Genomic DNA, 26,279 nt, shown 5'->3' with positions numbered 1-26,279 from the left:
TGGGCATCACTGTCTTGGTAGCTTTTCACACACCCACACAAAAACAATGGATGCCATTTTAATGTAATACTTAAATATCTCCTTAGATACCAACTGAAAGGATTTTAATAACTGCCTGTATTTATAATATGCAGTATTTGGGCAGATTTATTTAACTGAAGAAAATTCATTGGCGTTTTCAATCAGCCATAATCATTTTAGAAAGAACAGGAAAATTAGAAGAAATGTGTCTTCTAAATCAGCACATTTTAGGGCATGTTCTTTTATTAGCATAGATTGAGCCTAATTGGATACCCTGATGGCCAATTCGGTTAAGGATAGAAACTAGGATTCACCAGGGTCCTTATCAAAAGACCATGGAACAAAAAACACTGAGTACATTGACAGAAATTAAGTTTGAAATATCATGGTCAGGAACCTAGCCATTTAAACAGGTGAGGATTAAATCAACTAAAATAGTAAGAAGCAATTCAAGAATGCAGCACGTGTAGGTACTTCCTATAGATAGTACCAGAGATGGAATGAATCTTCTAGCTTATTCAGTCAACAAAGATTTATTATGCAACCACAGTATACCCTTGGCATTCAAAGTTTTAACACTTTCCATTTTAACCATTACATTTGACCCCAAAGATCTATGACATGGAATTATTTATAATTTTGCTGAGACACAAATTTGAATGTGACTTTAAGATTAATGATAATCCTTTGTGAGTAAGCCTGATTGCCTCAGAATCCATGGCTCTCTGCAGTTATTGTTGCTCTTTTGTCAAAGGTCTGAAAGGAAGGTCGTTTAAATGCTTGTTATACTATACTTATTGAATTTGATGCCGGAAATTATATGCTGTAGTTGTATTTACAAATTTAAAAACTTGAGAATGCCATGAAATATATTCTTCGATGGTCTGTGCTCCTTTGTGCAAAATGCTGTTTCATTTCTACTGCCTGAAACTTTTAACTTGCCATTTCTCCTGGGAAAACAGATGGAGCGAAGGTATGAATTCATGACTGCTCCCAGTGGAAGACAAGTAAAACACCAAGTTCAGTTGTAGATTATATAGGTGATCTTTGCTTGAAAGGGGCAAAACCATCTCCAAGGTCAGTTTAACAAATCATTAGAAAGGGGTGTGGTTAATCCTCACCTTGGATCTGAGAGTGTTGGATTCTGTCTCCAATTTACATAGTTGTAGAATCCTTTTGGCTTCCTGGAATTTGGATCAAGAACAGAAAATCTCTTGCTATAAATTACAAGCATTGAAAATTTTACCAGTGCTTGATTTCAACTATTGCAGTAGGATTGTTAAAATGTCAACCTGATTTCACTCTTCTGTTTCTCTTTGCTGGTTGATTAGAGTGCCCTCATGTGTCTTCATGATGTAATGTCATTTCAAGCTTTTGAAAGGTCATATTTTATCACAACCTCAATATGATAGGTTTTTTTTCCTTTCGTGATTTCTGCTAACTCTGAAAAGCCGTGTGTGACATAAGGCCAAGTTACATACCTGTTCAGTAGTGCTTTGCAATAAAAATGGATATTTTACTCTTGGGTATTTCACAGTCCAAAATTGTTACTCTAAAGAGTAAATATACCAAGGCAGAAAAGTATGCTGATGACAGATTTTTTCAATAATAATAATTGGATTAAAACAATTAACTGTGGTTAATCAGCAAAGCGAGAAGGCTGTTCTACTAATACAAACATTACAACACATTACTCGTATTTTAACAGCAATAGCACATTTGTTTTGTGACTGGTTTGCTCTGAGTACTCGAATCCTTCTGCCATTTGCTCTGGTGCTCAGCAATGTGTATTTGCAGAACAGCTTACAGTGGTTAAGGGTGAGTCATGGCCACCAAACTCATTAAAAACTAGCCATTCTGCATGAAAAATTTGCTCCTGGCTTGCTAAACACCAAGAGGAATATAGGCATAAACCAACCCTCAGATCTCCATCATCATTCATTTATTTACTCAACAAATCTTCATGAACATCTCCTCTGTGCTAGGCATTGCTCAAGGTACTGGGTGTACTGCAGTGAACAAAACAGATTTATTCCCTGCCCGTATGGAACATAAAGCTTAGTGGGCTTACTGTACAATTCAAACAATGTTGCAGTGAATGTCCTGATATACAAATATCACTGGGCACTGGCTCAAGTATTTTTGTAATGTAATGGTCAAAAATGTATTTAATTATATCCATCAATAGGCCTTCTTAAAATTTTATCATATAGGGCCAAATTGCCCACTAGTTTTCCATCATACTATTAGTATAGGAGACTACATTTCCCTGCCCTTTGACTATGATGCTGTTTCTTTACTGTTACAATTTGTCTTCCACATGGAACTTTCTTCTTTCGTCTATCCTGACACCTTCTCCATCTGCTATAGACTTTGGCCATATTTAATAAAATGTCCCCAGAGTATCGATTATGGATATAGGAAGATGTACCACAAAGGGGAACAAATTTCTTCAGATAAAAATTTAGTGATCTAAGAGTCTTTAAAAGGAAGTTTGTGAAAGATCTATGGTGTTTCTTTGAAAATGCTGTGCATGGAGGTAGGAATTAGGCTGATGGTATTGTGGGATCAAGCAGATTGGAGAAGCAGCTGGGCAAGTGTGGGTAGGTAGCAGAGGGGATCCCCCACACTCCCCAAAAAGATGGCCAGTGAGATGAAGCTAGGATTTGACACGTCAGGCAGGGCTAAGAAAGGGCTGGATGTCAGAATTTGCAGAGAGCATGAGACAAAGGCAAGAGTGGGAACAGAAAGGACAGGAAGGGGGAACAGAGAAGACAGGAGGAGAAAGGAGCCAGCCTGAAAGCCCTTCAGTGAGCAAGACTAAAAACTGTGTGGTGGAACTTCACTGTGAGAAAAACAGTAGGTTTAAATTGTCCCTGATTGCCCATAAATCTGAAGGAAATGCCTTAAAGATCTAAAATATTTAAATTTATTGAAAGCACAACTGAATGAACTTTAGCTCTCTCAAAGATAATCAGACAGATGATGTTCAAGAAAGCAATTCTTGAATAGGAATTGTAAAACTAACACCTTTTTTGCTCTTAAGGTAGTTTATTTTTCATCACTCATGTTTATGAAGGGGTTGAGGAGGTGAATAATAAAATGTCATGCCTAATCCATTTCTCAAATTTATGGCTTAAGCAGAGATTCTCTTTTTCTAACTGCAATATTTCTACGTTTTTCTGTTCCATTAAAATAAAAGAAGGCATAATTAGATGTTCTAGTTTGATAAGCCTTCCCGTATTTTTTTTCCAGAACGTGGAAATAGTAAAAAGCAGTAGTGTTAATATGTAAAGGATATTATTATTATTGTTACCTTTTTTACATTGTTTAAATAGCTTTATGGAGGGATAATTTACATACCATAAAATTCATGCATTTAAAGGGTAAAATGCAATGACTTAATAAATTTGCAGAGTTTATGCAATGATCACCACAATCCAGATTTAGAACATTTCCATTACTCCAAAAAGGTGCTTCAATCCCCATTCCTACCCCAGGCAACCACTAATCTACTTTCTGTCTCTGCAGATCTGCCCTTTCTGATCATTTCATGTAAATTAACTCATACAACATGGGGTCTTTTGTGGCTGACTTCTTTCACTTAGTGTAATACTTTTGAGGTTCATCTACATTGTAGCATGTATCAATTCATCCCATTTTATTGCTCAGCAACATTCCACTGTATGGATAGTCTATGTTTTATTTATTCCTGCACCAAGTGATAGACATTTGGATTGTTTCCACTTTTTTGGCTATTATTGTGTAGACATTTGTTTTCATTTTAAATTTCTTGATGTTTTCGCTTTTTCTTGCATAATTGTACTTGCCAGAACCTCCAGTAAAATGTTGAACAGAAGTGGTACAAGCAGGCATTCTTGATTTCTTCACTATCTTAGGGGTAAAATATTCATTTGTTCACTACTAAGTATGATATGAACTGTAGGTTTTTCATAGATGCCCTTAATCAAGTTAAGGTCATTCTCTTCTATCAGTTTGTTGAGTGTTTTTATCATAAATGGGCCTTGGGTTTTGTCAAATGCTTTTCCTTCATCTGTTGAGGTGAACATATGGTTTTTGTCCTTAATATTAATAATATGTATTACCTTAATTGAATTCTGAGTGTTCAGGCATTCTTGGATTCCTTGGATAAATCCCACTTGGTCATGGTATATAATCCTTTGTATATGTTGCTGAGTTTGGTTTGCTAAAATTTGTTGAGGATTTTTGCACATATATTCATAAGGGATATTGGTCTGTGGTCCCCTTTGATGTCTTTGTCTGGCTTTGGTATCAGGGTAATACTGTTCTCATAGAATAAGTTGAGAAATGTTCTCTGCTCCTCTATATTCCGCAAGAGCATATGAAGAATTAGTACTTCTTTAAAGGTTTGATAGAATTCATCAGTGAAGCCATCCAGTCTTGGGCTTTTCTTTGTGAAAAAATTTTTAATATTCTAATTCAATTTCTTTACTTGCTTTAGCTCTTTTCAGATTTTCTACTTTTGTGTATTCTTTTTAAAATGTAGTAAAATATACACAACATAAAATTTGCCATTTAACCATTTTTTTAGTGAACAATTGAGTGGCATTAAGTACATTCACATTGTTGTGCCATCACCGTCCATCTACAGAACAATTTTATCTTCCTGGACTGTACCCATTAATCACTAACTCCCCATTCCCTATGCCCCTCCAGCTCCTGGCAACTCCCATTCTGCTTTCTGTCTCTATGAATTTGACTACTCCAGGTACCTCATGTAAATGGAATCATACAGTATTTGTCCTTTTGTGTCTGGCTTGTTTCACTTAGCATAATGTCCTCAAGATTTTATCTACTTTGTAGCATGTGTCAGAATTTCCTTTCTTTTTTAAAGCTAATGTTTCATTGTATGTATTTACCATATTTTGTTTATCCATTCATCCCTGGATGGACAGGCACTTAGATTGCATCTGCCCTTTGGCTATTGTCAATAATGCTGCTATGAATGTAGGTGTACAAACATCTGTTCGAATTCTGCTTTCAGTTCTTTTGGGTATAGACCCAGAAGTGGAATGCTGGATCATATGGTAATTGTATGTTTAACTTTTTGAGGAACTGACATATTGTTTTTCACAGTGCTATTCCTGTACCTTTTATATTCCCACCAGCAATGCACAGGGGTTCTGATTTCTCCACATTCTTGCCAACACTTGTCATTTTCTATTATTTTGTTGGTGGTGTTTTTTATTATAACCATTCTAATGAGTGTGAAGTGATACTAGTGGTTTTAATTTGCATGTTCCTAACAATTAGTGATCAGCATCTTTTTATATTTTTTTAATTAAATGATACATGCACATTCTTTAAAAGCAAACTGTGTAAGGTTAAAAAAAAGAAAAGATTCCTTTCCCTTCCTTATTCTTTCCAAGAGCAATCTCAGTTATCAGTTTCTTTTGTATTTTTCAGAGATATTCTGTGAATTTTCATGCATATGTATAATTTTCATACATTTTTACTTTTTACATAAATAATGAGATACTATCTACATTGGTATGATATATTGATTTTTCTTTTTCTTTTTTTTCTTTTTTTTTTTTTAGAGATAGGGTCTTGCTCTGTCGCCCAGGCTGGAATGCGGTGGTGCAATCATAGCTTACTGCAGCCTCAAACTCCTGGGCTCACGCTATCCTCCTGCCTCAGCCTCCCAAAGTGTTGGAATTACAGGCATGAGCCACCGCATCCAGCTGCTTTTTCTTTTTTAAATTAGAAATGTATCTTTCAGATCATTTAGTATCAATATCTAGACCTGCCTCATTTTATAAAACTGTATACCCACCCCTAATAAACAGAATCTGCATTTAACAAGATCCCAAGTCTTTTGTTTTCAAGATACTTTCATTATGAATAATGAAATATTTTCAATACTCCTTTCAAATATTTAAAAAAATATTTCTAACATACTTTGTATTTTCGTTGCCTGAAAAGAGAATTTACAATTGTGGGTATTACTCTGGAATATACAGTTTCACCTATACCTTTCTTGACTATTTTGAAAATCATTTACTTAAAGTTAGGGTGTGGTTTTGTTGCTGATGTAAAACATAATTTATGAAACCAGTGTCAGTATATCTCAAAATACGCTCATACTATTGCTTGGAAAAAAATCAGTTGCATAGCGTTCTTTTGTTTAGATATATTGTAATTTATCTAACCAGACTTATGTCAACATTAGGTTGTTTCTACTCTTCTGCAATTACAAATTATGTTTTATGGTTAATTTCCTTTGTGAACATCTTGGGGAGTATATCTGTAGGATATATTTCTAATGGTAAAATTGATGGTTCAAAGGGTACACGCATTTTTTTATCAAGGTTTATTGCAAAAATGTCCCCATAGAGATTTATCAGATTACAGTTGCCAGTAGCATGCCCTAATGCTTACCAATACAGTGTAATCTTCAAACTTGTTTTCTTCTCACTAAAAAGTGAAAAAATATTACATCATTATCGTTTTAATTTGATTTTTCTCTCATTATGTGTGCGATATGGAGCATCTTTTCATACATTTATAAAAGCATTTATATTTTCATTTCCCTCTCAGTCCTCTTCTGTCCCTCTTAATTTGTTAATATTCTAGTAGTAAACTATTTTACTTTGTGCAGTTTTAGAGTATATCTTAATATCTTCTCGTACTTGTTCCCACTGATTGCTCTTTACCATGGAATTTTCCAGGCTGCTCTCAGACATTTATTTTTTCATATAAAATTTAGACTGTTAGATTTCATATAAATTTAGAATTATTTCCAATATTTTCTGTTAAATCTATATCTAAATAATTTATCTTTTTGATACTTAAACTGGAATTTTTTTCTTATGTAGTTTACATATAAGAAGGCTACTTTTTGTATTCTCTACACAGCCCTTTGTTGAATTTTAATTTTTAATAGTTTTTCCAGTTGATTCTTGTGGGTTTTCCAGTTGCATAACTTTGCAGATAATTTTTTTACCCATCATTTCTTTCTGTGGTGTAATTGCAGTGGCTTGTATGTGCAGAACTGTTTGGAATAGAAGTGGTGATGGGTAGGCATCTCTGTTCTATTTCTGATGTGAGTGGGCATGCTTCTTTAACTCAGCATGTCACTGTGATGTACTGACTTGTGGCTTGAAATGTTTGTATATTTTAGTTTACATGCTATAGCTAGCTGCTTTCTTGTTCCAAAATTTTCTAGTCATTATTAAAGTGAGATTCTTTTACATAGTCCAACAATAAGTTATTTTCTAAAGGGAAAATATGTTTGTGTTTTATTGTTTGTTCTAGCAGTTAATTATATCTTGTGAGCCATTTCCAGGCTTTTGAGTAAACAATGGGGTTTTATAACTTAAAGTCTTAGGTGGTACATAACAGACTCATAGAAGTAATAGATTTTTATGACCTTAAAAGAAAATTGCAAGGTTTCCTTGGAAAACAGAACAGCCAGAAATAGTTTCTCTCTACTTCAGAGACAGGGCTGATAAAGCCAAGAAATGTAAACAAATCGACTGGTTAAAATAAACATAATTACCACACACATACTGCCCCCCCCAAAAAAAAACTCTATAGAAACAAAAAGGAGCTCAGAATCTAGATAGTAGCTTATTTATTTTAATCAGTTTTTGATTCAAGGTATGTATCCAATAGGAAGAGACTGTTGATAACAGTGTTGATGACTATGTGATAGTTATAGCTAACAGATCAGAGAAGCAACAACAAAAATCCATTGTTTGGCTGTACAATTCAGTGAATGTCATTAAATGCCTGTCTTCTACAAAACATCCTCAACGCTGTGGGACGTGAATAACACATACTTAGACCCTACCTAGCAGTAACTCACTATTTAACAAACTAGATACAATGTATGCAGTGTACTATGTATACTCTATTATGTGATTATGTATCATTTTGGTGATAGACTATGATAAAAGCAGTAGTGACCTATGTAAGATTAGGATTATAAAAGATGAATTCCAACTGGAGAATCAGTTCCCTAGAGAAGTAAAATCTGAACTGGCCTTGAAAAGTACTGTGGCTGACAGATTTGTTTGAGAGAGTGGGTTATATCTCATTCCAGGCAGAAAGAACAGTTAAAGGATTTGGAGAAGTGAAGTATTTTATTTCCCCAATGATATGCATGTACAATTTATTATGTATTTTTTGCTTTGTAGTGTTCTGTAGCAGTGTGTACGAAAAATGGACACATTTCTGCCTGCTGGCATCCTCCTAATTCATTAGCTCAGAATACCAGCATTTTCATTATATGTTATTAACTTCTGAAGTATTGGTACATTTGATTGGAACAATAACTATAAGTGGGGCAAGGGCAGACTTGCTAAGTGTATAGGGGGCAGGGGAGCTATAAAGGTAGACTGAAGCCGCAGAGTGGTGGGCTTTGCCACCGGACGTAGTGGTTTGGACAGTAGAGAATAAGAATTTTCTTTCGTCCTGCCCACCCCACCCCTAAGAAAAATTTCAAGGAAGTTTAAGAGTTTAAGAATTTTTAAACATGTAGAGCCTTTAAATTTATCCTTTTGGAAATCTAGGGCAAAGAAGTTAACTGTATTTTACACATTTAAGAAAAACTTTGGAATGTGAAATCAAAAGGTATGACTTCATTGCAGTTACAGTAAATATTTTGAAAAGTGACATATAATGAAAACAAGAATTAGAGAGCTTAACAAATGCGTCAAAGCAAATCCCAAGTCGAATTACCTAGGACAGAAGATTTTTCTAAGCCCTTTACAGAAGACCTCAGAAGCAGTGATAGAATTCACAGGTACATCAGATAGGTGAGAGGCATCCTGAGAATCAGTGGGACCAGTTGACTGTAGTATCAGAAGAATAGAGACACTAATGCATTCCTTGACTTTCATCTGTATGGAGAAAGAATCTGGGTGGGTGTGGGGGGTCCCATTCTTCCAGCATTGATAAATGCATAGAATGTTCTCAGTCACATCAACATGTTGAATATAGAAAAATCCCCAGAAAGTATGATTCAGTCCTCAGGGTATTTGTTTGTAGGTATAATTTTCATGCAGTTAAACTAGCATAAATTTCATACAGCTTGATGAATTTTTACCTGTAGATACATCCATGTATTCATGATCCAAATTAAGATATAAAGCATTTCACTCAACCTTGTTCCCTTCCCAGAGAAATTCAGCCTGGTAGAACCTATTTCTGTGTTGGGCAAGCTGCTAAGATTCAGTGGGAAACTGTCAGGCAACGGCAATGTTGTTTCTTTTCAAAAGAAATCAATCTGATTAAACTATGAGAGTTCTTTTGAGGGACTAAAAGAAAGCTCTTCTTTAACCCTTAAATTTTTAAAAAGCTTTCCTCAAAATAAATATTATAGATCAACATATACTACTGTAACAACATTTTTTTTTCCAAAATATAATTGGGAGATACAAAGAAGAAAACAAAAATCCCCTGTAATCTCACCACCTCAAATAATCAGTCATTTCTGTATATCTGCTAGGGTGGGTATTTATTTGTACTGTGAATCACCCTAAAGCTATAAATCAGTTAGGATTAGATTCAGCTCTGAGTGACAGAAAGTCTGAAGTAATGGTGGCTTACACAGAATAGATCTTTACACCTCTCTTGTATAGATGACATGCGAAGGTAAATAGTGCAGAGCTGGCGTGGCACGTCCAGGCTCTCCTCATAGCTTATGGCCCCCCTATCTGCAATGTGTGCCTCTTTGTGATCCAATAAAACTCTGTCATCTTAAGCCATCACATCCCTATTCTAGCCAGCAGGAAGGAGGAAGGGACAAAGAAATGTATATATGGATATACTCTCCCTATAATACTTTCTGAAAGTTGCATATACTACTTTGGTTTATATCTTACTGGCCAAAATTTTCTTACATAGTTGTTACCGGACCAAACGGGGGCCTGCGTGCCCAGTGCAGCAAAGCCGAACATTAAACACTGAAGCCAAGAGCTGGAGCAGGAGGAATAGGTTTTATTGCAGGGTGCCAAGCAAAGAGTCCAGGCAGCAAATGCTTAAGACCCAGACTTCCCAATGGTTTATAAGTCAGGGTTTTTAAAGGCAGGGGCACATAGGGGTACATTTCAGGCAGGCAAAATTGCAAATCAATACATGGAGGTTATATATTGACCTAGCCCCAAAAGGGGGATATTCTGAAGGGGAGGGAGCATAAGTAGGTTCCAAGATTTTTAATCTAACAGAAAGGAATGTTCCAAAAATTAAAAAAAAAAAAAATGTTTTTCTCGTTCTTAAAAAAAAAAAATCTGGTTAATGTTTAAAAGAAGAAGTCAAGAGTACAGAAGTATCCAAGTAGAAAGTGGGAGTTCCAGTCTGGGCAAGCACTTTCTCCCCTGCAGTAACCACTTCGACCTGTTTGGTATATGTGCGTAGTTTTTTTTTTTTCCTAACGTAACTATAAAAATATATATATTTTTTAGATAGATAGGGTCACATACATAGCTCTGTGAACTATTTTTCATCAACTGTAGTTAACTTTTTAACATTTATTAAGTGCTGGTTCCAGGTAGCCAACAATGTTGATTCCCAAGCCAGCCCGTACCTGTATTCCTTCCCTCACCCTTAATTGTTTAATACCAGCGTTTCCACCCTTCCTGAGCTTCTGTTGGAGGAATTTTGCGTTTTATGACCTCCCTCTGCGTCTTTACTCATTTTCACGGAAAGCCAAGGCAGAGGACAAGATGAGCACGAGGGAGCACCCCTAAGTGGCAGTTACTCAGCTGCTTATGGTATCTAGCCACTCTTCAACCAGAAAGTGGATTTTCTGTGTTCACCATGCATGCCGCAGATTTTCTGCACAAGTGGAAAATTATCTTTCTATTTTATCCAGCTGTGTAGTCAGTTTGACAGTGAGTATGATTGGCACATTTAACAGCTCTCCTGCAAAACAGAATGAAGATACAAAGTGAGAGAAAGCAAAGGATTACCAAATAAAATTGAAATATATTTATAGAAGTCTCTGATTGTAGGAGGGCCCGGCCCAAATTTCTTAGCAGGGGTAATAGTTCCAAATTAGGCAAATTTGGCTTCATGGATGCCAGTAACTCAGCGTTGTGTGGTATAAGGCAGTTCTTCTTCCTGCCACTCTTAAGAACCTTTTATACCCCAATAGAGCACAAAGTGTCTCCTAATGAGCCACAGTTACTGGTGGTAGTGAATGTTTTACTCAGGTGTGTTGGGGCAGAGAAAAGTTCACAAGCTCTGGAAGAATAAGAACTAGATCTTTCTCGCACTCTTTTTTTTTTTTTTTTTTTAGACGGGGCCTTGCTCTGTCACCCGGGCTGGAGTGCAGTGGGGGCTGGAGTGCAGTGGTGTCGTCACAGCTCATAGCAACCTCAAACTCCTAGGCTTGAGCAATCCTTCTGCCTCAGCCTCCTGAGTAGCTCGGACTACAGGCATGTGCTAGTATTATGCCCAGCTGTATTAGATTTTAATCTTTTCAATGTTGATTTGTATGAGTTCTTTATGCAAAATAGATTACCAATTATTTCTTTAATAACATATACAGGTTGAGTATCCCTTATCCAAAATACTTGGGACTGAAGTGTGTCGGATTTTTTTTTTTTTTTCTGGATTTTGGACTATTTACAGAATGCATACTGATTGAGCATCTGTAATCTAAAAATCTGAAATGCTCCAATTTCGATTGACCATTTTCTTTGAGCATCATGTTGGAGCTCAAAAAGTTTCGGGTTTTGGAGGATTTCAGATTTCAAATTTTTGGATGAGAGTTGCTCAACCTGTAGTGAAAATGTCTTCTTCCAATCTATGGCTTATGTTTTCACTCTGTTAATGGTGTCTATCTTAGTTCATTTGTGCTACTGTGACAATATACCTCAGACTGGGTAATTCACAAACAAGATAAATTTATTTCTCCTAGTTCTGGAGGTTAGGAAGTCCAAGGTCAAAGTGCCGGCAGGTTCAGTGTTTAGCGAGGGCCCACCCTCTGCTTCCAAGGTGGCACCTCATTGCTGTATCCTTTAGAGGGGATGAACACTGTGTCCTCACATGGTGAAAGGCAGAAGGGCAAAAAAAGGGAAGAAAAGGAGCAAACTATCCATCAAGCCCTTAATTTATAAAGGTACAAAACCCTCAGGCATTGCACTCAATCAGCACTTAAAGGCCACACCTCTTAATAGTCTTGCATTGGAGATGAAGTTTCAACGTGAATTTTAGAGGGAGCAAAAGGATTCAAATCACAGCAGTGTTTTTTTGAAAGTTTTTATTTTAAAGTACCGTAGTCAACTGTATTAATCTTTCTCTTTATGGTTTGTGCTTTTTGTCTCTTAAGAAATTCTCCACTGTCCTAGGGTGATAAAGTGTTACCCTGTTTTTGTTTTATTTTTCACTAAAAGTTTTTAAGTTTTTTTCATATCTTAAGTAGTTAAGTCATGTGGAATCAATTTGATTTATTTATTTACTTATTTTTAGAGACAAGGTTTCCCTGTGTCACCCAGGCTGGAGTGTCGTGGCCCAGTCATACCTCACCCTAACCTTGAACTCCTGAGCTCAAGTGATTCTCCTGCCTCAGCCTCCTGAATAGCTGGAACTACAGGTGCATGCCACCACACCTGGCTAAGTTTTTAATTTTATATAGAGGCGGGATCTCATTATGTTGCCCAGGCTGCTCTCGAACTCCTGGCCTCAAGCAATTTTCCTGCCTCAGCCTTAGAAAGTGCTGGGATTACAGGCATGAGCCACTCTGCCTGGCCTGCAGTCAATTTTTATGTCTGGTGTGAAGTAGTATTTTCCAAATGGGTTGCATATTTTCCCAATACCATATATTGGTAATGCTACCTTTGTCATATGTCAGACTCCTAGATATGGGTGTGCCTGTCTTCTGAACTGTGTATTCCTATTCTATTGGTCCATTTGCTATGCCAGTGCAGTCATTCCACTGTTAATTATCTTATAGTAAATTGTAAGATCACAGAGTGTAAATCCTAATTATTATTCTTCAGTATTTTCTTAGCTAACCTTAGCCCTTGACTCTCCCATGTGATTCTTAAGGCAAACTTTTTAAGTTTCATAAAATAATAGTTTGGAGAGAAATGCTATTTTTTGCAACAATTTTTCTTTTCAATTAACAGTATCTTTAAAGTAGACTTTTATAATTTTGAAGATTTTACGCATCTTTTCTTTCATTCTATGACACATTTAAATTTTTGGCATATAATTGTTCTTTGCTGGTATAGAACCATTTAATTTTAGTACATCAATTTTAGTATCCAGCAACCTTTATGAACTCTCTATTATTAGTTGTCATAGTTTGTCTTCAGAATGTCTTCTGATCATATGTGTGAACAATGGCAGTTTTCTTTGTCCATTTCTAATCATTTCATCTTTTTTTGTCTTAGAGCAGTATTAAGTATTAATATTTCCAGTGTAGTGTTGAATTTAAGCAGTCAGAGTGGATATCCTTGTCTTGTTCTTGATTATAAAGGAACTGTTTCTCATGTTTCATTATGAACTATGATGTAGGATTTGGTTAGGATTCATTCATCAAATTAAAGAAATACTCTTTCATTTATAGTTTAGTAAGAGTTCTTGCCTTGAATGAATGTTGTTTTCAAATACATTTTCTGAATCTATTGAGATTTGTTTTCTCCTATATTCATTTGTGTGTGAATTGTACTAATAACTTTTCTAATGTTGTACCAGGAAGCAAAACCATCAGATAAAAATCAATTTCCTGAAAGGTTTTTTTTTTTTTAAATGTTGTATTTGAATCAGAAACAACTAGTTACTTACTTATTCCACTGCCCACGAGAAGAGCAAACTGAACCTCTTTTCTCTTTGCTCATAGATCTCCACAGCAGGTATATAAGTTAAATGGAAAAAGAGGAAAAATTAGTGATGTCATTTACAGCTGATTTCATTAACACTATTGCTTATAAAAAACAGTTCCTTTATGACTCTGTGCAATTTTCTCAAACAAGAATAAAGAGCTATTGGCATTAACAATGTAAAGTTTTAGGTTACATTGCAGATATTTAAAGGCAGTTTCAGCAGTAAAACTAGTTTACAGTGAGAGAATCCTATCACTCTTTTTGAATGTAAAGGAAAGCTCAACAAAAGAAAATTACTGCTTATGATGGATTGCAGAGCAATGTAATAATTTAATCTACTTGGGACATTTTCATTACCTTGCATTACTCAGCTATCTGTTAATAATTCTCTTTGTTCAGAACTAGCTTATAAACTGAACTACATTCTTATCAACTCAGTAAGTCCTTTTAGAACACAATGTCTGTGCAAAAAAATTTTTTAGGTCTCTAAGACACAAAGACCAGTGGACAAAATAGAGACTGCAAGAATAAATTCGAACATAGGACGTAACAAACCAAGAATAACTAAAAGGTGAAAGGAATCACCTTTAATATTGTGCTAGGACATTTAGGAAAATGGACTCCTGTTTTTGCCTCAGTTGTGGATAAAAAATCAATTTAGGACATGTAAGAAAACAGTATTTTCAGAGGTCAGATGGGTTTAACAACATGGTAGTTATTCTGCAGAAGTGTGTTGACATCAAAAGGAAAAAAAGCATTGAGATGGGCAGAATGTGGATAGCTGTGAAACCTGAGTAATAAATACATGGAAGTTCATTGTACTAATTTTGCTTACCCTATATATGTTTGAAATTTTTCATAAAAGTTTTTTAATGAAAGTAACAGTGGGAAATATTTGCACTAAGTATAACTCATAAAATTTTTACCTAAAAAATATAAATAATGCTTATGTATCTTAAGCATATGTAACATTCAAAACTAGATTTCACTTCTTTGGTGGGAAAAAAGAGAGCAACAGGCACTGAAGGATATATAGACAGTACAGTCATCCCGTGGTGTTTGCTGGGGACACTCCACCCTCCACGTACTAAAATCTGCAGATGCTCAGGTTCCTTATATAAAATGGCATATTTGCATATAACCTACACATATCTTCCCATATACTTTGTCACCTCTAGATTGTTTATAATACCTAACACAGTGTAAATACTACGTAAATAGTTGTTATGCTGCATTTTTAAAACTTGCATTATTTTGTTTTTTATTGTTTGTGAGGGGTGGTTTCAAATATTTTCAATCTGCACTTAGTTGAATCTGTGGATGCAGAACCCGTGGCTGTGGAGGGCCAACTGTAAATTGTGACACAGAAAAACCTACAGCTTTTTAATAAAGTAGAAAAAAAATTAACATAAAAGCATTGCTATGTGCTTGTTAAGCTAGAAAAAAAATAAAAATTGTAAAACCTTATGTTAGCTAGAATAGTCACATGTTTACTCTGTAGTGGATTTGTCTTCCTGGAGGGCAAACTAGCAGTGGGCAATATTTGTAAAATTGCTCATTTACTTTACCTGGTCTTAGGGAATACACAAATATCTAAAACATCAGTGAATGCCACCATAAAATATAAATCACTCCCCCCAAACTTAGATGACCTCTTCAGCCCCTTAATGATTCTGTGACTATAGCAACAAAAAATGAACACATATTATGTGCCAGGCACTGTACCCATCCATTTAGTCCTGACAACAACTCTACAAGGATAGGTTCTATTACTGTTAATACATCTTACAGATGAGGAAACTGAGTCTTTACAAAGTTAAGTAACTTTCTCAAAATCACACATTGATAATGAGTGCAGCCAGGATTTGAGCCCAGGCAGTCTTAACTGCAAACTTCCTGCTTTATATATAATAATTTCACCAAACTGCCCCTCAGAACAAAAGCAATTTGTCAAGTAGTTGACTTCCCTTGGTTAGGGGCATTTAATTACACCTACATGTCTGCTACTAAGGTTATAGCTGCATTTAGACAATCTAAATGTTTTTGAGTATAATATTGGTGGGTATGAGCAGTGAAACATCTTCTGATATATTACCAATGACATTGTAAATAAGTTCAGCCTTTTTTGGAAAGCATTTTGGCAGCAGATTTCAAGAGCCATAAAATGCTCATATCTTTTTGACCTAGTTAATGCCACTTCTGGGAATCCTCTGAAGAAATAGTCCAATGTGGAAAAAGCCTGAAGCACTAAAGTGATCACCACAGCCATGTTTGTTATAAAGCAACTCTAAATATTCTGCAGTAAGGGAATGACTAAACAAACAATGGTATATTTACTCAGGCCAATAAAAATGAAGTGTGATGCAACATAAACAAAACATAGTCATCATGAGTTTTAAAAGCAGCACACAGATTGGTATGAACACTAAAATTATATAGCTTTTACAAATATGAAAAACAGGGAATTTAAAAACGATAATAGATCGGTGTGATTGTAGGTAATATTTTCTTCCCACTATTTTTCAAGTTTTTTGTGATGTACACTTCTTTCTAGTTTTAAAATTAAAACCAAATATTTACTTACTGGTTTTATGCATTAGTCTCAATGGTAAGCTGCTTGGTGATTGGATGCTGCAAACATACAAAGAAAGGTACAAAGAACATCCCTGGAGACAACAATCTCTGGGTCCTTTGCAGGTGCCTCCCAAGCTGGTGTGCAAACCTCAGCCAGCCGCTCTGTGTCTCAGTGTGCTCAGTTTAGCCACAGTGAGCAGCGCAGTTTGGGAGTCATGAGTGGGCTCTTTGGAGTCAGGGACCTCGCTGTGTGTCTTTGGCTCTTCCCAGACAAGCCACTCAAACTGTAAAGCTCAATTTCCCTATCCATACAAATAAGGCTGATGAGCTCAGGGTCTGGCACTTTTAGTAGGTGCTCTAGAAATATTTCTTCCATTTGGTTATAGCCCTCATAAAATGTTCCTCTGTTTTCTTTGTCCTTTGATGACAGTAACAAATGTAAAGTCTAACTTCCTTTGCCAAAATCTTTTGAGCAGCAAGTTTACATATTGTTCTTCTGTCTTCTGATGTATCTTATCCATAAATTAGAGTTAAGCATGAAAATAAAAAAGATTTTGTCACTCAGTGTGGCTTACTAAATTTTCAGTTTTGTTTTAATCATATTTTTTTCTGATTATAAGAATGTAGTAAATGCTCATTGCTTATTAACATTTGGAAAATAGAGAAAGCTGAAAGAAGAAAACTGCACAATTAGAAACAGAAACAGCCATTATATACATTTCATTTTTTTCTTCCAGGTTTTTCTATCTGATTTTTTATCTTTGAAAAGAGAATTATAGGAAAGCTCTTATTGGAATATTTGCTAAGTTTGGAGTCAGTTTAACATGACGCTTTGAGTTTGTTTTGAGATAGTTTAACAGATATTCCTTAGGTAGAGATAAAGACCGAGCTACTAATAGGGAACCAGATGGGTGGTAGGGATAGGGATATTTCTGTCTTAATTAGCAGGAAAAATTTTCTGGAATTTTAATACCTGAATCATGCATCCTGGACTTCTTCAGCACAATTGCAATTTTAAATAATTTGATTGTTTTCATCATAGGTAGCTACTCTTGTGAGTTTTCAGACCATGAATTGTGAATTTTGGTTTGGTAAAATGTACTCATCATACATAAACTTGAAATAAAGAAGATGCTTGCAAAGTGTTCTTAATTTCTTGGCTCTTGGCCTTTTTAGTTTTAGAACATGAAGTTTTAAAAGATAATCAGTTCTTATAACGTCCTCTAGAGAAAAGTAGAAAATGTATCAGCCTCACAAGCAGGAGCAACAAATACCTGAAAAGAGTTAGCCTAAGTGGCTCTGGCCATGCGGGGCCAGGCATTAGCATAGCATCATTCTGACTGGTGCTGTCCTTGTGCTCAAATCAGAAGGATGAACGGACTTGTCAAGGGATTCCTGAACACTGATCCCTTCGTTTTCTGGGCTTTGCTGCTTAAGGGAGGCTCCTATGGAATGACTTTAAAAGTGGGGGGAAAGGTCTTCTTCCATTTCTTTTCTTCAGAGCAGCAATAGAATTATCAAAAGTGACAGGGCACCATCCATATAGATAATTTTCAGTGTGGCAGATCTGTCACCTCTACTACATTGAGGAGAACCTGAGGAATGTTTAGGGTCAGTGTGTTGTCTTGCCTCACCATTCTGGCTTTTGCCCCTTTGACTTCTGGGCTCGGCCGCTGCAGGCAAGAGACTCTTGAGTGGTTGAGAGTAGATGTCTCACACTCCTGCATGGTATCTGCCCATAAGGGAAGTCACTTGTTCTTCTGACAAGGCTAAGCCATAAACCTTTATTGGTGCTTGTTAGTTAACCTTTCCAACCATTTCCTCTTTCAGGAAAGTCACTTATTTACAAGAGGAGAAAACTAAACCTAGAGCACAGTTGGAGGATCCAGGTTAGAAGTTTGTTGACTTCCACAGCTGTAGGCAGTACTTCCCTGCGAACGGGATAGTGGGAATTTGGAAGTGTCATGTGAGAGTGGAATTAAATTGATAACCATATCCTTAAAACCTTCTGTTTTGAATAACTGTGGCCCCTGTGAAACTGTGCTTGTGTGGGCTGTAACTTGGTACTCTATGAAAAGGCAGGTTTAATCTGAGACTTTCGAATATTTTGAACTGTTAGGGAAAGTAGTATCCAAGCAGCGAAAGGAAACAAGCCACATCAAAAGTTAGCTGAGCTTATGTGCTGTTCTTACCAGAAAAGGTTATTGGTTTTACTTAACTTACTTTATTTTTTAGACTATTTCTGTAATTGAACGTTGATAAATGTGATTTAATTTTTTTCAGTATTGCCTGTCCGGGCACCCAACCTTACCATGCAATGTGCTCAAATTCAAATCAACCACGATTATGTTGGACTGTGGACTGGACATGACTTCCACCCTCAATTTCCTTCCTTTGCCACTTGTTCAAAGGTATGTTCTGATGCATCCAGAGACAAAACAAGCTTGGGTTTGCTGAAAAATGGTACCCATTAGTATAAAGTTTACCAGTACCTTGTGTGTTATCATAAATTTGCTTTGTTCCCTTAAAAATGTTCTTTATCAAAGTAATTTCCTTTGGCTGGGTTGGTGAAAAGTGTTCTATTGATTTATTGATTGACTTCTTTATCATAACTTCTTCTGAGCTTCTGTAAAAGGTTCCTGCAACTGCTCAGTGCAACTGAGGTCATGTATATTTCATCTTTCTCGTTAGTTCACATAAGAGCTGATACATGGTCAACTGATGAGCTCAAGAATTGAATTTTAGAATTATTTTGCTGCATTTTCAGGGACTTAGCATTATGGAGTCTGACATTTCTTTTCAAAAGGCATCTGTGCATTATTTTCATACTGGTCAACTTTAGCTATCATACAACCATGAATGTAGCCCAAGTCCATGTCTTAAATCAGGCAGATTGCCTCAGGGCTACAATCGGCACCATTTGCACTTAACTAAGACTTTGTCGTAGGAAATTGGTTTCCTCACGTGCTACTATTTAGAAGCTGCAGTTTATAAAAGAAGTGGCTAACCTGTGGAAGCAAATATACTCATCATAGCAAAAAGTGATACCACATATAAGAGAGGAGACAGAAAAGCTATCTAAAGTAGATTTAGGAGCTCAAAAGCATAGCAAGCTTCGTCAGATATAATTTATACTAATCAAATTTTATTCTCCCAGTAGTGATTTTCATTCCCAAGTATGAAATCGCAGTTCTCACTTTTGGATAAATAATGGCAAAATGTAAACAGTAAGTTTAGATAAAGGATATGTGGAAGTTCATTGTGCTTACATTCTTGCAGCTTTTCTGTAAGTTTGGAGTTACTGTCACAATTAAAATTTACCCCCAAAATTCTCACTTTCTTCAGAAATTAGATTCATACATATTTTATTCGGGTTTTGAACCTTTTCTAGAAGATTGACAAATATTCACATATTTATGTTTCTATTTGACTTTCTTATCTATCACCTAATTAAAAAGTCAGTGTCTGATAAAATTATTTTGGAGAGAGAATGAGGAACTATACAAGTATTTGGTTTCTGATTATAGAATCATTTTAGTCCCACACCTTTACTTTACCCTTAATTTTTAATTCACAGACTTTAATTTTGTGGGGAAGTGCTGCAATTGTTTGGCCATCGAATTTGTACTCCTGGTGTGCTTTTTCTCCACACATTGCCTTAGTCCTTAAGTTTTTTTTATTTGCCCAACATATTGTTTTCTTTCCTGAATTATTGGCATTTTCAGTTTCCAATATAATTCTTCTGGTCAACTAGTAGTAGACAGTTAAATCCTAACATTACCAACAGTAAATGATTTTTGAACTCAGGCTTTTTTAATGTAACATCATGAAACTCACCTTCTAGAAACTATTCACTTAGATACGGCATCACTTTGTAAAACTTGAGAAAACTAGCTGCTTTTTGTGGAACCTCATGCCACAGGTGACAGTGACTGATGTACTTATAAGCAGTGAATCCAGAGTTTGGTTTTGACTAGAATGCAGGTATTCACGTTCGAGGTGAATTCTGCCTGGTAGGTAGTGAGTCTTCCAGTGGGTAAGTGTCTCCTCAGAGCACCCAACCTCTGAGTCTGTTTTGTCATCTGCAATACGAAGATTCCCATTCTGCCCTCCCATCAAGGCTGTAGTCAAACACAAACAAGGAAAAGTAGGAGGCGGTGATTGGAAGACTGTAAAGTGCTCTGGCGTCTTATCTTTCTTTATTCTTCATAGCATTCTTTTAGTTCTCCCAATTTTTTCTGAACTACTGGACCTTTTACTATCCCATGGCCATATAATTCTTAAGCTTGATATTAACACAACATGGTTATTTCTCTTCTTTTTTATTGGTACTTGTGGTAAGCATTGCTGCCAGTAATTTTAAACTGCTTTTAACTTGACAGAGACAGTACAGTCACCGTGAAATCACTGACGATTATAATCTATTAAGGAAAATTTAATCTTTTGTTTTGCAGTCCCAGGCTGTCTAATCTTCCTGGCTGGTCCCTAAAGGATGGAAATGCTTTCTTGGACAAGGTAATGCCCAAGACAAAAAAAAAAACAGAACCATATCTACACCCAGTAGATATCCATCTTTTCATACCAGAGCCACCTGTGGCAGGATGACTGAAGGCTCATTTTTTCCTTCAGGTGCATTACCTCTGAAAACCCAAATATCTGTGCTAGGGTCTTCACTACTTGGTAATTACTGTTTTTAAGTGCCTTCTAGGGAATGTCTTTTCAGATTCAGATCCAGTTTGTTCATGTGTAAAAATCAAAGTACTTCTGCTACAAAAATACTTTTTATTACCACAGAAAGAAAACTATTATTCTAGAATTGCAATGAGTTTTAAAGGTGATGCTTATTCAAGAGTTCAGTGCAGTTCATTTTGAAGCTATACTGATTCTATGATTGGAAGAAGTAAAACTTTTTTTAAAATAACTTTAAAATCCACAAGTATGTGAATTTTTAACTGCTTCTGTCAGGGGTCAGATCAGGTAGGACTTTGTAAAAGGTTTGGGTCGTCTTTTGGGTGAAGAGAGGCCACAGAAGGTTCCAGAAGGACAGTATTATTGTCTGTTTGGATCATTCTGGCCACAGTGTGGAGAATATTCTGCGGAGCAGGGTATTTTACTTTACAGCATGTGTTTGGAAATGGGAAGGCTGGTGCAGGAGGGGAGTGTGCTTAGGCAAATTCAAGTAGAAGATCTTCCAGACTATGGTCTTTGATCCTATTCCAGCCTTTCCTGATAGCCGAGAAGGGACAATCTTATAGATTGTTTTGAAAAACAAAACAAAACAAAAAACAGTTCTAGGAATCTAGGGTTTAGAGTCCTGTTATGACTTTAATCACTAACTAACTAGACCTATAGTAAATGATTTAAATTACTTTTTTTCCAAGGCTATTAAATTTTTGACACTAGCTTATCTTTTCAGTATTTCCCTCTTCATATCAGTATTTGGACGGTAAACTTATTAAATGAGAGTCCAAAGCTACAAAAAATGTTAAAACTATATCAAACTGTGTACTAAAATAAAATCAGGGGTATGGGAAGGCCACTTATTAGATCTCTAAATCATTCTTGCTCTCCTAAGTGTCACAGTTGAAAAACTGAATGAGTTTAAAGATCCTTAAAATGATTCATCTAAATAAAGCACTTTTTTCTTATAACAGATACTGTTAAATAAAGAGGTCCTTTTTGCAGAATTAATTCCTGTAACTGCACCCCAACCTCAAGTGCAAGCCAAATGCATAATTTGAAACCAGATTTTCTTCATAGCTGACTGTAAAATTATGTGACATTCAGGAACCTGTGCACTTGATTTCAGCCTGAGTCTCCTGCTGGCTATAAATCATTGTTCCCTGAGAAAGGCTCAGAAGCATCCCATTACCAGCGCATTGTGAGCGCAATGACTTGCATGCGTATGTGGGAGTATTTCATTAGAAGGGAGTGGTGAATAAAATACAGTGACATTGTAAGTGTTTGGAATGGCAAATATGCTTCTGCAGGCCAGGAAGGATGAGAGCCTCAGAGGAGACTTTATCATATGACGTGCCCTGAAATGTAGCATTATGGGGAAGAAGATTACATAGCCAATTAAAGACCAGGCAAAGCTTTGAAATTTCCCATGATTTGTCTTTAATCATTTTTAACCTCATCCTGAGGGAGTTGAGAGTCTTCTCCCATTAAACATAATTGCTCATTTGTTTTTGGCTGGCAGGTACATTGTAATTAAGAACCGCTTTCAGTCTCTTTGGCTCAGCCTATCACTGGTTAAACAGTACGCACATAGGAGAGGAGCCAGAGTATGCAGTGGAAGGCAGAGGAAGGAGATACTCTATCGAGGTTATGATGTGACACATGAAAAGTTCAAAAGGACAATAACATGTAGTCAGATAAAGATTGAAAGCAAAATCATTCAGACCCTGGTATGTAAATATAGATAACATGTATGTATGAATATAGAAATAAATGTTCAGTAACTAATGGAAATGTGCTAGAACAAAATTATAACAATATCTTTCCCTTTGTGGAAAGAGCAAAGGAAACTGTCTTTTCTATCTTTTACTGGTTTTGTTGTAAAGTCATAGGTAGCTTTAACCTTGATGGTGAAAAAAATCCACCATGGACTTCAGTTTACAAATGTCAGTGAGGTGAGAGAACAATTCTCGTGGCCTTCTGGAGGCATTGTGGCAGACCCTATTGGTCTTTCTATTTCAGTATACTCCATCATAATTCCAGCTGCCAGGATCTGTATGGTTTTGCCTGAGAGTTTTTTCCTGAAGCTGCACAAAATGTAGGAGTTGGTATATATATATTCCAGACCCATTGCTCCTCAGTAGGGTAACTCTGAGGTGTGTGTATTACACCATTTCTCAGAGTTTCCCCATAGCAGTAAGTTCCAGTTGCTCAGAGTAGTATATGGCTCAGTAACATATCCATTATCAGATACCCTTCTCTCTGTTTACCACTTTCCCGTTCTCCTGCTGTTTTATCAGCACCTCCCATATAAACCACTTGCTCTCAAAGCCTTTTCTCAGGGTCGGCCTGTGGGGGAATCTAAACTAACACAGGCATATTAAATATGGTAGGTCATGGGTGGGATGGGGAATTGTACTGTATTCTGTCTCTTTTCATATATATATATATATATATATATATATATATATATATATGCTTTTTTAAAAAATAAATACATTTAGTTTATAATTCCAAATAAATTGTATACTCTGCAAGGACAAACATTACATTCGTGGTGGTGGTATTAGTAGTTGTTTAATCCCTGCCCTCTACTCATGATCCTCCCTCCTTCCTTGCCCCTTTTACCTCAATCCTTGGGAGGTAGAGAAAGAGCCTCTAAGTAATCTGTCTAGGGCTGTAACTCCCAACCTGATTAAATAACAGAATCACTGGAGGTGCTTGTTATAAATACAGATTCCATGGCCTCATCCCTAGTTTTCGATCCCTAAGGTGCTGGGGCCCAGGAATCTTTAATTTAATTGGTGTCCCCAGGTAATTCTGATGTTGCTGTTGTGGTCTCCATGACTATTTATTTGGAAGCTTTGGATCATGGGTGATGGAAGTAGCATGTGTCCATGCTTGGCTTTCTTGAATGGCATCAAGAAATGCGCATTCAAGTCCGAAGTCTACCACCAGCCAGCGTTTTTACCCTCATTAAGACACTTGGCCTTACCTGAGCCTAAACAGAGGAAGGGTTAGCCTAGATACCCTCCTGGCTTCCTTCCAACTCTACACATCTGTGACTCTTTATGAGTTTGGGAATTAAATTTCTTTGGTACCATATCCATTAGGTATCTCTTCCTAGTATTTTTCCTTTTCAATTTCTTTTAGGAGCTAAAGGAGTGCTCGGGTCATGTATTTGTGGATTCTGTGCCTGAATTCTGTTTACCAGAGGTAAGATTAAAGTGAATCTTGTTGTGGAAACAAAGCATATTGTGTAATTTCTCAAAATGAAGTCAAGAGATAATTTAAGGGGCTTAGCTGCCTGTTTTCAAGTTTAAATGAATCTGTTATTCCAGGTACATTGTTATAGAGCTAAAATAAGATCATTTAGGAGCTTTTTATATGGTCTATAAATCATTTAAGTCAATCTCTTCCTATTTCCAACTTTCTATAATCCCCACTAATATTTCTACCAGGGCATAATTTTGAGCAAGGTAAGGAAATAACTCAAGCCTTTCAGTTCTGTTTTGTTTTAGTTTTTCTCTTAAAAATTTTTTTTGCCTTCATTCTTTTGTTTCTTTACCTGCTTTTTCTATTATTTTTTATTTCTGTAATGGGTGCCTATGGGATGAAACCTTACAGTTTTTTGTAATTTAATGCCTTGGTGCTTAGATTAGCCATGCTATCCCTGGTCTTGCTTACAGTGGGTAATTGAGAATTGCTATTATTCAGCCAATGCCAGTAAACTAAAAATTCTTGCTGGCTTGAAATATCATATTGAATATTGTTTGAAATTCATGAATTCTGAACTGAGTCATGGATATCTGTCACACATTATTATAACAGTTAGACTTTTTAAAATTATTATGAGTTGTATATCTTTAATAGGATACATGTGATATTTTGATACAGACAATGTGAATTAAAGTATACTCTAACTTATTGTTGATTAAAGTCACTTCGTTATGCTGTCAAATGTTGTTCATTCTATCTATCTAAACTATATTTTTGTACTCATTGACCATCCCCACTTTATCCCCTCTCCGCTACCCTTCCCAGCCTCTGGTAACCATCATTCTACTCTCTGTCTCCATGAGATCAATTGTTTTTAATATTTAGCTCCCACTTATTAGCGAGAACATGCAAGATTTGCCTTTCTCGCAGTGAGATTTCTTGTTAGGATTTGGGGCCAGTTTCATCTTTCACAGGAAACCAAGATCAGTTTCCATTAGTTTTAAAGGCAGTTGATCTCAGCTGACAGGCCTGCTCCCCAGAGCAGCCTGGCTGGGGATTCTGATCAGACAGATGATGTGCAGGGAGCCAGTTCTACTCCAGGGCTCCTGCGGAAATCAGAGAGAAGCTGCCATCCTCTTCTTTCCATATGCCAGTGAGTTACAGTGACTGTAGAAAATACTTTCACAGTTCAGACCCAAAGAGAAAAGAAATTTGGAGTGCAGTTTCTCTTATTTTTGTTCTCTTGTCTTTCTTTCCATTTCTACACTTTGTTTGATACCCTGTAGATAAACTTTTTTCTCTCTTTGAAATATGTGCGTGTGCCGTTGAGGGAACTAGAATGAAAGAGAGGAAGAAAAACAAAAAAACATGGTAATCCAAGGTGGTAGATACAGAAGAAAGTTTGAGATTTAGCAGTAAGAATAAAGCTGAAGGTAGAGAGTTATCAGGAAACCAAAGCTGCCTCTCACTGCTATTAAAATCTTTCTGTCATCATTTGTCACTGAGGAATTGGTGGGGCAGTTCCTCATCTGTCAAAGATTCCTAATCCCACATGCTACTTTTATTTTCAGTTTAGCACATATGGCACTGACTACTGCAAACTTCAGTTCATGGACACCAGTGTAGAATTTATGAGTTGCTGTTGTGATGACTTTCTTTTTTTTTTTTTTTTTTGAGACAGAGTCTCACTTTGTTTCCCGGGCTAGAGTGAGTGCCGTGGCGTCAGCCTAGCTCACAGCAACCTCAAACTCCTGGGCTTAAGCGATCCTACTGCCTCAGCCTCCCAAGTAGCTGGGACTACAGGCATGCGCCACCATGCCCGGCTAATTTTTTCTATATATATATTTTTTAGTTGTCCAGATAATTTATTTCTATTTTTAGTAGAAACGGGGTCTCGCTCGGTCTGGTCTCGAACTCCTGACCTTGAGCGATCCCCGCCTCGGCCTCCCAGAGGGCTAGGAAGTT

At 36.4% G+C, this 26,279-nt stretch overlaps 1 protein-coding gene across 1 annotated transcript in view; it reads left to right on the top strand.

Moving 5' to 3' along the window:
* The window catches only part of INTS9 (integrator complex subunit 9), a 74,606-nt gene that overhangs the window by 3,978 nt on the left and 44,349 nt on the right, over positions 1-26,279 (top strand). The window contains 3 exon segments of the mRNA XM_045535576.1: positions 18,699-18,826; positions 20,870-20,930; positions 24,249-24,311. Of these exon segments, the coding sequence (XP_045391532.1) occupies positions 18,699-18,826; positions 20,870-20,930; positions 24,249-24,311 (252 nt within the window).

This window comes from Lemur catta, chromosome 22 (assembly GCF_020740605.2).
Source record: "Lemur catta isolate mLemCat1 chromosome 22, mLemCat1.pri, whole genome shotgun sequence".
NCBI classification, from domain to species: Eukaryota; Metazoa; Chordata; class Mammalia; order Primates; family Lemuridae; genus Lemur; species Lemur catta.
The sequence above is the reverse complement of the archived record's forward strand: the minus strand, read 5'-3'. Positions and strand labels throughout refer to the sequence as shown.